Below are 13,616 nucleotides of genomic sequence, written 5' to 3'. Positions count from 1 at the left end.
ATTAGAAAACAAAACTGCAGTTGGGAGCTTTTAACTGGGACTAATTACAAATAGCAGAAAATAAGGCCATCTTKGGATATGTGTGGCCTTATTTTGTTATAAAAATCCATTCATATCATACGTAATATATTTGCAAGAATTAAAAATGCATATATTAATATAAGTGAAAGCAGATTTGTCTACAGTTAGCTTAGAAGCAGTACAGAGATGCAGAAAAAAGTTCTGCATGGTTTTGGAGTATTGCATTGTGTAAATTGCAATTAAAACTGGCAAGACTAATTATAAGAAACTAATTCCACCAGAAGCRAAATGATTTCACTGTAAGAGTATTTCACTGTAACAGCATTCATAAATCTATGTTTGGTAGAAGTTGTCCAATAATCAGCTATTAGATGATCTTTAAGCACAGGTTAAACTCTGCCTCTTTTCTASTCAATCAAGTTCCTGCCTTATCCTTTCACTCAAACTCAAAAGTAACAATTTGTTACAACAATTTATAGCTAAAAAAAAATCCATGAACATTACAACCTTGTACACTTTCTATGGGTATTAAATGCAGTTAAATCTATTTGCTATTCTATACGATCACTACTCAAAATTGGTACAATTTTCTTTAAAATAGCTAGAGACAATGTCTGAAGTGTTTCTACACCATTTCCAGCTTTCTATTTATAAGGAAAGCTTTTTACCTGTAAAAAAAGGTACACTTTCCATAAACAAGGACACAAACTCACTGAAAAAATCTTTGTCAATTCTTTCTGTCCTTTTTGCTGTGTGTTAAATTTGTGACAGCCTGTCAGTCAGCAATGAAGTAATTCTGAGTTTACCATTACCTTGACTTTTCAGTTTGACAAGAAACATGCGCAAATGTCTCAGACCTATTAAAAACGCATGGCACTGTRTGTGCCTGTGCAGTATATGCCTCCCTAGTTCATGTCACTATTTTTATTATCCCCTCACAGTTGTAGTAGCTTTCACTATTCCATCTGGCAAGCAAAATGAGCTCTTCCTAGGTTCATTGATTATCAGGTATCTTTCCACACGATGAAAAATGATAGATGAAATAAAATTATCATGGCATTTTTTTAAGTAAAAATCTTCAACCTTTTTCACACACAAATATCCAGCATATCCAGCACAAGCCTCAAAAAAGTAGAAATATCTACAACTATCTTGTTATAAACAACTATTGTTGGATAACTGGTCTTTGGGKGCCTATATTACGATCATTTCTTACTTGAAATTCTAACTTTGGACCTGAAWCCATAAATTTGTGTAAAAATTGTCTTCACTGGCACATTTTAGCATTAAGMTGAGATGATCTTAAAATATACAGGTTTGATTTTGGTTTATGATCCATACAGAAGTTAAAAATACCATTCAAACCATGAGCCAATTAAGTACAAAAATATGTATTTGAAGAATATGCAATACGTCAATCCCTTCTTCAGGACCCATATCATAATTGTGAGAAAATGCTTATGTGCCTGAACTGCTTCTGAGTCCAGCTTCTGCCTGTAAAGCATACATTAATAATTTAGCCCCTGTGAATGCCTGACAGGTTCTTTATCTGATATGAATACATTGCAGTATAGCTAAATACCAATACATTTGTATCATTCCCTCAAATTAGGAATGCTACRGAGTGGTCTCATACAAGGTGCAATGGGTTTTGATGTGCTGTGACAATGACTGCGTGTTCTGTCTGTTGGGAAGTTTAGTGCCTGGCTACACCAGTGTACCTCAACCRTGAGATATCAGAAACACCAACATCAGAGAGGGGAAAGGCATTCAAAATAAGTCACCTTTCAGCAGATCCTGAAAGCTAATAAAAGACAACACCAGGACAGATACGGACCCACAAAACCAGGACAATAACAGAAAATAATAGATGSAAAAGGAACACTCCCACAAGGCACCGAGGTGGCACTGCAGGAGAAATGGGAAGGACCTGCTTGGATTCACAGAGATTTGTGTATGTCGCGTGAGAAAGCCGAGCGATTAGTTAAAATAAAGTTGCCTGTCATCCTTTCRGGTGTTTAAAAACAGTTTGTTCTAGCTATAAAAATGCACGAGTGCTTTAAGACATCTGCTAGATGATGATACGCAATAATTGTCAGACTCCTCAAGAGCATGTCAGTCCTGGGAAAACTGGTAAATTTGCATCCACACAGATACATAGGTGCATCCTTACAGAACATTGGTGCATGGCCAGGCAGAATTTAACTGTGAAATACATTTGGTCATTAAGAAGCAGCCTGAGACTGCAGTAGAACAAACYGAATCTCTGTAACGCTAGTACCCAGCACAGCTACTCCAGCCTGAACAAGCATGCAGATCTACAACGCAGGAAAGAAGTGCTCTTCGTTAGGTCACTAGTCCTTATTGAAAGTAGAACCCATCTCAGAACTGTTCATTTCTGGAAAGCGGCAGAAACCATACAAAATGCRAACAATTTAGAATGCTTTTCTTCATCTCTGCAGCTGTTTGGCCACAAAGTGGAGCTAGTAGTTCTTTTTTATACTGTGCCAAGCAATTCAAATACACACAGAAACACAACGGAAAGCAGTTCATCAGTGCTAGCGGATAGGTCCACCGAAACCTTAGTTTCTAAACTCGAGCTCAAAAAGCAACCGAATCACTCTCCTCTGAGTCTCTCTCCCCTCTCTCTATTCTTAAATCTAAAGCATGGGTGAGTTTTTTTTCGCTATTTAAACTTGGATTTCCACGTATGAATCGTTGGTTTTATCTTTGACCTTGATTCTCCTACAAAATGGCATTAATGATCTAAGTGGTTTCACCTCTGTCAAGTCATTGCACATTCAAGCTCAACGAGCTGAAGTTCAAGCCGTGACACCGACTGGAGAGCGTAATAAGCCATTYGTCTATCTTTTGTCAGCCCAGTCACATAAATAAGGGGGCTAGCCCCACAAGTACGTATTAGGCTAGCCTCTGAGCAATTTAAGCAAATCATTCGTTGTGTTGGTCTTAATGCAATAATACATGCAGGTAAATACATGTACAGATCTTTGTGTAAGACTGATCAAAATACCAGAACTTTCCACCATCTTCCTCACGATGAGAACAGTTACGCTTGTTCAGCAGTGTCTTAGCATACAGTAACTTTTCACTATATCTCCAAAGTCACAGTACACATAGGCAACATTCCTTGAAAAAAATGCATCTCCAGCACTGTAGATCATAATGCAGAAATCCCAAAGTGAGATAAGACCTGTTTATGACTGTCCTCCTTACTTCTGATTGATAGAATACCATTAGAAACTGTTCAGGGCCATTCAGACACTATGGGAAAGATGCTAACAAAAATCTACTTTAATAATTCCAGCAAAGTAAATAAAATACTTCAAAATCACTAGTTGCTTTTAGGAGGCATGCAYAGCTGTGGCATCAGGGAACTAGATACAAATGACAACAGACATCAGCTATGCTCTAAGCACTCCCCAAGCTACAGAAAGCATATGATTAGCCAAGTAGTGTGCAAGATCCTCCTGAGGATTATTCCCGAATGTGAATTGAAATTTCTTCTCAACTCTTTCCATATTCTCTCACAGGAACTGCTAAAACAGACATGTCACACACCAAATTCTGAAGACTTCTGAAAACTAGATTTCACTCTGAAATTAATATAGGACGTTCACTTTTTTTTTTGAATTAGAACATAAGTTGGGACACTAAAGGATTTTCTGTAGTGGAAGACAATTCCAACCGTAGCCTTAGTATTASCAGAAAAATATATTTTTCCCATTGCTAATGGGATTACTTTCAATTTATATGCTTATAYGCAGCAAAAATTGCTGTCTGCTTTCATCTAGATAAAACATTAAAGACAAATATAATTTCTATTCAAAGACTTTCCAAATAATATACGCTGCTTAAAATTAGATGATATAGAATGCTATCATAGCTGTGTATAGTTTGGGGGTTTTTGTGTTTTGTTTTTATTGGCTTTCCAGATACAGCTAGGAATCCCTCTAAACTACATCAATTTTGCCTTTTTTTTTTTTTTTTTAAATGAGTGTTTTGAAATTTTGATCACGTATGGGGATTTTTGGCATGGTATATAATAACTCTAGAGTTCAGGGAGCAAAGCGGTCCTTACAGGAGGATCTCCTACAACAAGTTAAAAAAAATAGAAAATAATGCTGAGTGCTACATAATAATTAGGAAAGGTCAGTTACAGAGACTGAGTATGACCTTTTCATTMAGTGGGCTTATCTGAATAAAACAGCCACTTGTTATTTCAAACTTATCAGGAATTAGATGAACAYTACTAGGATGAAATCTTACCTAGAAGGTAGTCACCCTGGACAGTATCACCTGATGTTGGATGATCAGCTGACATAAGTATTATTATGGGCAAAGTGGCTTAAGGCGATTTTGGGAACCCATGTGTGGGAATAGGAAGAAAATAATATTTCCATTTCCAGGACTACTGAAATTATTTTGGGGATATTTTACCTAGTTCTTCACTGGCCTTTCCAAAACTTTTTCTTTTTCTTTCTTTTTCTTTTTCTTTTTTTTTGAATGGGTCAACAGTTTCTCAAACATAGAAAGAATACTTCAGACAACAGTACAGCAGTTTAGATAAATGTTATACAAGTCAAAACACTTCAGATCAGAGGCTGAAGGTTTAGGCAACTTCACATTCAGATATGGTATGTTTTAAGTCTGGATTTGCTTAGTCTGTGAGCACAGATGCCRAGTTCATTTCTAGGCTGATTTGAATTTCAGTGTATTCCAAACACACAGGTTAAACACTGCTTTGTTTAGTAATGATATCTAACATTAATCTCTGCCATCTAACAAATATTTACTGGAAYAATATACTTTATTTGAACTTTAGAATCAAGATGTCAGACTCTTTCTTCCTTGCGGTCTTAACATATCTTTGGGTCAGTGCTATGAAAATTAATGTACAAAGCCCTATAATTCAGTTTTCTGAAACACATTTGCAGTACACAGTTCAATCTGGCCTGTTTTGCACATTATAMGCATAACCAACACCTTCATTAAGATCTACTTCATAAACTTAATTTTCCTCTGCCAGGCAATGCTACTAATTAAAAAAAAAATACTAAAAAAGAAAAAACCCACACAGATGGCTAAAGATAACATGTACTCTCATAGTTCACATGGATGTGTAAAATATTTCTAACACTAAACACTTTAAAATGATCTTAAGAAAAAAAAGCACAACTCAGTAAGACAATACAAAGAACCTAATATATGGGGGAGGAATTATTAGATAAAACTGTAATAACAAGAGTTATCATTGTGGAGTAGTTTCTGGAGGCCCAGCCATGAAAACAATCAATTACTATAGAAAATGAAAATACATGTTTTCCTTAATACATGTGGAATAGCATCTCTAATTCAAACAGTACAAGAACAGCCCCACAAAGAACGTGGGGAAGACTAATGAGCATTCGGATAATTCTGAGATTCTGCAATACTTTAGGACATCTCAGATCTCTTTGTGGGTCCCTGTTCCTCTGGAAACACCCCACAGCTCAWTAACTAACTGCACAACTTCTACTTTGCCAAATGTCTGTGCAGGCTTGTGCTGTCTTTGCAGCATAATTTGACTGTTTAGACTCAATCCTTCCTTCATGATGGAAATATGTTTCCTGACACGCTGCCTRGAGAACTATTAGAAGTGTTATTTCATTCTGTTTACATTACARTCCTGAAGCAAATTATGCAAACAGGTAGATAAATGACATTTAACTGTAAAACATTAAGGAAATAAAACTGCAAAAAATCACAGAGCTGTTAGTTCCTATCAACATAGTAACCTTYAAAAAGGCATTTGTTTTTATAGAAAAGTTTTTTGGATGGAAACAGGTCTACTTGATGAAAACATAGCTCAAAAGTGAGCAACAGTACYTACCTGATGATGGCACAGTTGAGCACCGAAAGAAAAGGTCTATGATGTATGCATTTTACATTATATAAATACTCTTTTTTGACATCAGCATAATCTTTAATCCCACCTTTTTTTTTTTTTTGGCATTACATTTATAGATTTATTCTCGGACAGACTGAAATTCATTATGAAATTCATATTTTCTATTGCTTTTATTCCTAAGAAATGGATGGAGAAATATCAGTTCCAACAAGACACAGATTTGAGTGACAGTAAATTATGGTACTAGTGACTGGCCACCTATTTCTCTCTTCTATTCTCTTCTTTTTTTTTCTATTAAATAGTCAAATTGCCTTTCTTTAGTGTTTGCAGCACTGTTATGTGCCTAAATTACCAGGCTGGAAAGCTGATCACTAAACTGAAAAAATATCAACAGAAAAGATTATTCTTCTATTGCCTTATCAATAATTATAAAAGTTTTAAGGAGGAAATTATCATAAAATGGGTGGGGGGATAGAGAAGAGGATGGGGGGGGAGGTGTTAATACAGAAACATTGTAAAAAACTTATCACATACATGCACACATATCATCTATCTATTTACATAGATGTATATTATACGCATGAGGTTTTTTTTGTTAGCAGTCTTACAGTTGTTTTCCTGATCAATTATCATGTTTCTTACTTTTACTTTGACTTCCATTTCACTGTGCTCTTGAATTAGTTCTTCATTTTCCAGTAAAGATGAGCCTAGTGTTTGCCTGTGAAAATAATCTCTGATGTTGTTCTTGTACCAAGATGTYACCTAGATAAATAACAAAAATGAATTCTCAATTGTTAATACAAAACTTCAGAAATGACTATCCAATCTCTAAAATATGTAAAAAAAATAGTTCAATCCACAAAGGAAGTCCTAATTTTCATTCCTTTGATTTTTCATTCCTTTCTTATTATTTTATTCAAATATTTGTGTTTGTATTATTTAAATATTTAGAAATGCAGAAGGAAAGAATCATGGCCCAAACATACATACACCGGAATATATTTAACAAAACAAGACAAAGGTATTCATAAAATGTGATCACACTGTAAATTAATACAGTTTTGATTACAGTAAAAGAAATATCAAGTTAGAACTTAATAARCAGAAGAAATACATGTTTTCTAACATGATAATGATATTGCACATTTTCCCCAGAATCACACCAATTTAAAAATATGTGTGTATGTACAGTAGAAGACTAAATCTGAGCATATAACAAGGATATAGAAAAAAGACTAACTAGGATCTCTCCACCTCYGGCCTGAATAACTCAGCGAAGTTCCTGAGATACTAGTACGTGGAATAATCTTTGATAGTTTGGAAAAAAAAAAAACAGTTAACATCTTAGTAGATTTACTTCAGCAAGTATATGCAGCAAACATATGCAATAGTTAATATACCTTGTGAACCAATCACAGACTGATTTGCATTTATTTCTACTTGATTCATAGTARATACCCATGCTTTCTTTGTAAAAAACATATAGCAAAAATACGTGAGTGAAGCTTTGCATTTTAAAATAGTACTCAAAATGAATTGTTAGTATCAAAAACATTTTCTCAAATCTTTTCAAAATTTTGAAAATCACCACTATATTTTCAAGTATGGCATACTCAAAATTACTCTGTACTGCAGGTACTACAGATTTTAAAAGCACACCCTGGATTTTATTAGATCTGTTTATGTAGAGGCTATTTCTAATATATTAAAATGATTATGAAAATGAAAGAATCTCTGTAACTGAAAACACTTCCACTATGTCCAAACTAAAAATTTGACAAATTATCTAAAAACTTCAACAGAGCTAGAAAAGTAAAGCAATTAACTACTTAATTAAATTTTAATTTAATGTCAGTCTAAAAACTGCTTTGTAAATACCTGCAATTTATTCTTTCTGTTTTTATTTACAGACACGAAAACTAATTTTTCCAAATATCACACATTTACCGCAGAAACAAGCACATAAATACAAAAGTAGTTTTGCATGCCCTTCACGTAAAAAAGAAAGAAAGAAAGAAAGAAAGAAATCAAACTACTCAACAACAAACCCAAGGCAGCCTGAAATACAGTCTGTTGTCATACAGCCCATTCTAGGTTGGGAAAGTAGATGGTATTTCCATTTCTGGGGAAGGGTGGACTCACTCCAGGTTGAATACCACTCACTYTCTACAACCAGGTAGATAGATATGGTCACGGGCCATGATACGGCAAAAGCTTTTTTAAAAAAAAAATAAAAAATAAAAACTCTTCCAAATTAGTAGAGCTAGAATAGTTAAGCCTCCCATTTGTGCGAAGTCTTTCAAAGAAAAGATTAACCATAATGGAAGTATAGGCTGAAGCCTGGTGGAATCTGAGTGCAAGGAACGGTTACAAATTCTGTATTTGAAAGCCAGGGATCAGACCCTTAGGCAGACYACCAACCCTCCACTTCTTGACCATATGCTTCAGACCTGTATTTCCTAATGAAAGTATTTTTCCTGGAAGTATGTTTCCACAGAACATTTGCTATGTGTCCGCCAAATTACAAATGAATGGAGGGGACAAAGCTGAGCTAAAAGGGGAAGAATTTCTCTGTAAATTAAGGCAGTTCTCTTTGTCACGTGAAGTACTGCCTGTTTATCAAAGCACACCAGTATTTCTGTAGTGCTAGACAGAGAGAGAGGAAAAATAGCTATTCTTTAACCCTATCACGGGGATAAAATATTCACCCCTTTACCCCTTGGCAATGCCTCTTTCCATTACAATGAGTTTAATCAGTTAGCTTTCACCACCTAATACCAGTGAGTGTTTTCAGTGGTGCCAGTTCAGCTCTCATGTAACTGCTGCAAATATTCAGCTGCTTTATAAGAAATCCACAGAACCTTATTTTCAGGTGTTTGAGTGGAGGGACAGGAAAAAAAGAGAAGGTAAATATATTTTTTCTCTCTTTCTTCTATAGGATAGTTACAGGGTGATAATGAAAAAAAACCCAGCAAGAACAGCAGAAACATGTCTCTTTAAGCAAGCACTATATGGTATTTAATGATTTGCATAAAAACAGCTACAGCCTCCTATCTTACAGTTCTTGTTTTCATCATTTCCATTAAAGACGTAAATTTATTGTCAGCTATTATTCTATAACTAGATGCTGAGATTAGGACACTAGCATAAGATCATACCATTTTTATCTGTTTTGTCTAATCATTAAATAAATAAYCCTTGCTTTGATTCTGGCAATTACTCGCGCTGAGTGCTCCAGAATAAGGCTGTCAAGCTCGTTTGTGTACCTCCCCAATTACACTGTCTCCATCTAAAACTACAAACAGTCATTCTTGCTGAGTAAGGCGCTTCAGTTTAACGAACCTCACAGGCAAAGCTAGTGCATATATAATACACTGCAGCTAAGGGTTTCAACGTTTTCCTCTGACACAATGGGAAGCTTTATTTTGGAGGCAAGGAATGAACACTACYGGGATGTCATAATTAGGAGCATACTACTGTAGTCTATACAAAAATTAGCCTATTTACAGGATATTGAAAATAACTCCACTTCAGTCCTACTAGACTTTGGCAGGTGAATTTGCAKAGGTTCCTCCTTCTCTGAGCATACTTAATATCCAACAACTCCATACTTAATATCCAGAGACTGAGCAAGACTCTCTGTTTATTTGCATTGACAAGTTGGAGAAGCTTTTGTGGTGTCTCTCATGGGAAATAAGAGTCTGATGTTGTAGGAATTCCTCTGATAGCTTTTCTCGCTCTCTCCTCYACATTATCTGATTTGAATGCTGGGAGATGAGCGCAAAGGAAAAGGTGCAGTAGAGCCATAAAGAGGAAGAGAAAAAGCAGCGGGKCTTGAATATACCTGGGCTCGGAAGGGAAGGAAAAAAAAATAGGATATATTTGGGAGATTCAGTAAGATAGGAGCTATGCTGGGAGAAAAAAGGAGGAAGAGACGCAGGTCGTGGGTGTGGAAAACCTGCGATCACCCCTGTACCCTAAAGAATTTTGATTTGGCTCCAAGAGCACAATACACCTCTGCTCTCGGTCATACCTGCCGGCTAGCTGTGGTGTACCTTCTCTGCAGCCAACTAGTCCAGAAACAGCCTGCTGAAGATACAGCTGTTATTATCAGTCACTGTGTTAGCTTGTGTAGCTAGAGGTTTGTGCTGGGAATCTGATTTGAAGGGAATCAAATTTTGTTTGAACTACCAAACTTAATAACTTAAAGAGGGGACCAACATGACAGAAACAGTGCTTTTGAAAACATTAAAGTTATATTAAAATAAATTACGAGGATGTTACAGTTAAAGTCAAACACTCAGAAGTAAGGAATCATCAAATAGAAGACGCTCAGGGATATTGACTTAATAAATATATTTCAGCTCCTTTTCTTGTAACTACCTCTACTGTAGAACAGTTTCTTATTTTTTTTTTTTTTTTTAAACACTGTGGCTTGCCCAAATACCATGCATCTTACCTGGTTCTCTTGTTGGTGCCACAAACAAATATGCAGAACCTGCTCCAGTCCTTGGCGCTGATGTCTGAGAAATCTGTCCAGTTGCCGTCTCCTGTCTTGTAATAGTTCAAGGAGATTGTCAATTTTCAAGCAGCTGCTGTGGGCTCCCTGAATCAGTTCAGGATTTGCATTTGGCCCCTCAGATTTGAATCCTTCTATGAATTCAGTTAGCTCTTGACTTTTGTTTAAAAGGGCCAGTGACTTTTCCAAGAGTTCTGYAAGAATACAATTTAATAGCAAAAAGTGTGATTTTAAATGTAGTGGCATATTTTAAACATCACCAGTTGTGTTTAAATTATATACATATTAACACACACAAACATAATGTATGTTCATATATTGCTTGAATACATTATAAATATACTGACTTCTATAAAGGTTTATACCCTAAGATATTTCAGCGTGGACAGCTGTTGTATAAACATATAAAAGTATTAAGGAGTACATATGTGTGTGTGTGTGTGTGTGTGTGTGTGTATTTTTTATATATATTCACACACACATATGCATATATGTGTGTATATATACACACATATATATCATATATATATATATATATATATAAATAGTATAATAGTGTACATATAACCATGCAGTGGTTGAGACAAAATTCAGCAATCATATTGTTTTCTCCAAGATGAGTTCTTTCTTCTCATTTCCCAAGACTCAGTAAAGCTGAAGTGGAATTTTTTACCTTGCTTTCTGTGTGAGTTAGTAGTCTCTGTATTTTTTCCTTTGTGAGGTAAGTGAAATTTAGGAGGGTTTATTAGGATTTGGGGRGGGGGGGGGGGTTACACCCAGTGCAAAATCTATTTAGCAGACAAAGACTGCTAGAGTAAGATCGGCGTTTATAGGTCTTTGAAATAAGAAGTGTTCTAGGGAAGGACTCAGGAAGAAAGAGAATCCTCAAAGCCGGAATAAGACTCAAGAAAATCGTGGAGAAAAAYGAAAGAAGAGAATGTCTGGAAGGCAGCAAACAGCTGGAACGTTCATCTTCCCAGCTACGCGCACGTGCTGCTAGCCCGGGGCAGAGCGCCCAGCTCTCCGCCTTTCGTGGGGCGGCCAGGGAAAAGGCCGGAGTGGAACGGCCCCGCCGCAGGAACGAAGCGCCAACAGGAGAACGGAGCATCCAAGAGCCCGCCCTGACGGCCTGACGATATAACTTCCTGCCTTCCAGGAAGGGAACAGGCAATCCGAAATGTTCAATTTCAGTCCATCCAGAACAGTATACTTCTAAAAATGTATAAATATGCAACATTTACACAATTGGATTTTTTTTATTCTTATTTGAAATGCAGTTGTTTCAAAACCCGATTTTTTTTTTWAGCGAGAAATACCACTTCATCTGATTCTTGCAGTTACAGACCCTCTTTTCAGCCGTGACAATAAACCGTTGCCAGATATTGTAAGTTAAAACTGCTGCATGTTAAGCACTTTTCCCCCATGAAGACTGAACTGGAACCTCCCAAACCCATATGGCAGTTACCGGAATTCAATTCCCTATGCAGTCACTTCTGAGGAATACCTGGTAGCTATGTTTTAATACAGTAAAATCTTTCTAAATTAAGAGTACCGTAACGTGGCAGAAGATGCTTCTCGGGAATGAACAACGAGAAGTAACAGGGAAGAAACTGTCTAGGTAAACATGCGCGCAGGAAATTTGTGGTGGAAGGGGAGAGGGCACCTTGTTGCCAGCGTGGAAGGGCTGTGGCTGCGGAACCTTCTAGAACAGCCACGACAGCCTCTCTTCACCACTTCTTCCTCAAACTTCACCCCTGAACACGGTGGAGCAAAGGTAAAACTTACGCCCTCGCCGCCCTCAAGACGCTATAGGACTCTACAGGGGATTGGTGCTAGAGCTAATTGGAAACTTTTGCACACAATGTTTTCCCCGGGAAAACACCAGTTCACTTAGCTGTGTGTTGGCTTTGATGAATTTTCCAGTGGAACATACAGACGGTTTTAGAACTTGCTTGCCAGTCAGCACTGAAAGCCACAGCTCAGTTTCTTAGCAGCTCGCTGAACCTAGACAGCCTTGAACTCAACACGAGCGTAGCACTGCACGCTCTGCAGCAGCAAACGTGCAACCACGAGAGAGGGGGAGTGCGCTCAAAACCCAGGAGTTTCATAGCTTTCRGGAGGCCTGCTGCAGAGTTCAATCATTTCACCATTATATTTCCCCAATTAGAATATTTTCATATTTGTTCCAAGAGGTTTTAACAACAAATGTCAGTGCACACTGCTAGGAATAAAATACTGTCTGTACCTTTCGTATGATGTTCTTGTTGCAGAAGGAGTTCTCTCAAAGAGTCAATATTTTCAAACCCTTGGGTATTTCTCAGGAAATCTTCAACTTGGTCAATTTTAACAGCAAACTGCATTAGGAAAATAAAGGGTGGAAGGAAGCATGTGGTTTAGAACAAAGTGATAAGCCACAAACTTTTAGGTGTGACTGTCAGACATTCTTACAAAATACAAAGCACTACTAGTCAGTATTACGCACAAATTTAAAAAGATTTAAATCAGGAGATAATTTCATCTGGAAACACATTCCTCCTTTTGTTAAACCTGTTTTTTAGTTGTTTTTATCACCATCTGTTTCCCATTCCTTCTGAATAATTTAATTGTGTACTAATTAGCAAACCAGACCATGGCTGCCAAAAGCTTGATGAAACCCTGACTAAGACTGGAATTCTTTATTTGGCTTCTATCTTTAAAGGGGTATTTCCAAGTATGATTACCCTAAACCAAKGTTATTAAAAAGTTATTAAAAGGTATTAAAAATCTAGACAAATTCTGCTTCTTAGCCTGGTATTTACCAATTCTATTGCTTCATTGCAAGCATGAATAAATCAAGATAGTTCACACTTGTATTTCAGTGTAATCAAAGATGTTGAAGCTACAGTGMAACTAAGAAAGATGAAATTCAAGTTCATTGCTTTTTCTGTCTATTGTTCCATGTTTTTCTCCCTCTTGATCYGAATGCTATAAAACAAATCCATTATGTGTCAACATTTGGGATTTGAATTCTGATTTTCATTAAAGAATATTCTTGAGATTAAGTTTGCTCTTTAACACAATAAAAAAAAAGATTGACATAATCACAGGCTATCTTTCAAAAGAAGGTTTTCCAACAGAAACTTCAACAATTGCTGTTTAAACTAATATTGAATTTCTTCTTTGCAGCTA

The 13,616-nt window shown here is 36.5% G+C and overlaps 1 protein-coding gene across 8 annotated transcripts in view; it reads right to left on the bottom strand.

Annotated features, from left to right (window-relative positions):
* Nucleotides 1–13,616, bottom strand: part of CCDC141 (coiled-coil domain containing 141) — an 89,962-nt gene that overhangs the window by 55,701 nt on the left and 20,645 nt on the right. For all 8 annotated transcript variants that reach the window (XR_014897900.1, XM_085322143.1, XM_085322136.1 and 5 more), the window contains exons 5-7: nucleotides 12,694–12,802; nucleotides 10,389–10,642; nucleotides 6,572–6,691 (exon numbers count right to left, since the gene is read on the bottom strand). Coding sequence is in view for 7 of the 8 variants with exons in the window: in XM_085322143.1 (XP_085178269.1) it covers nucleotides 6,572–6,691; nucleotides 10,389–10,642; nucleotides 12,694–12,802 (483 nt within the window). In the remaining variant the exon portion in view is untranslated. The remainder of the gene's footprint in view (nucleotides 1–6,571; nucleotides 6,692–10,388; nucleotides 10,643–12,693; nucleotides 12,803–13,616) is intronic.

The sequence above is a fragment of the Rhea americana genome, unplaced genomic scaffold (genome assembly GCF_003343005.1).
Source record: "Rhea americana isolate MKP2758 unplaced genomic scaffold, rheAme1 scaffold_12, whole genome shotgun sequence".
Taxonomy (NCBI): Eukaryota; Metazoa; Chordata; class Aves; order Rheiformes; family Rheidae; genus Rhea; species Rhea americana.
The sequence above is the reverse complement of the archived record's forward strand: the minus strand, read 5'-3'. Positions and strand labels throughout refer to the sequence as shown.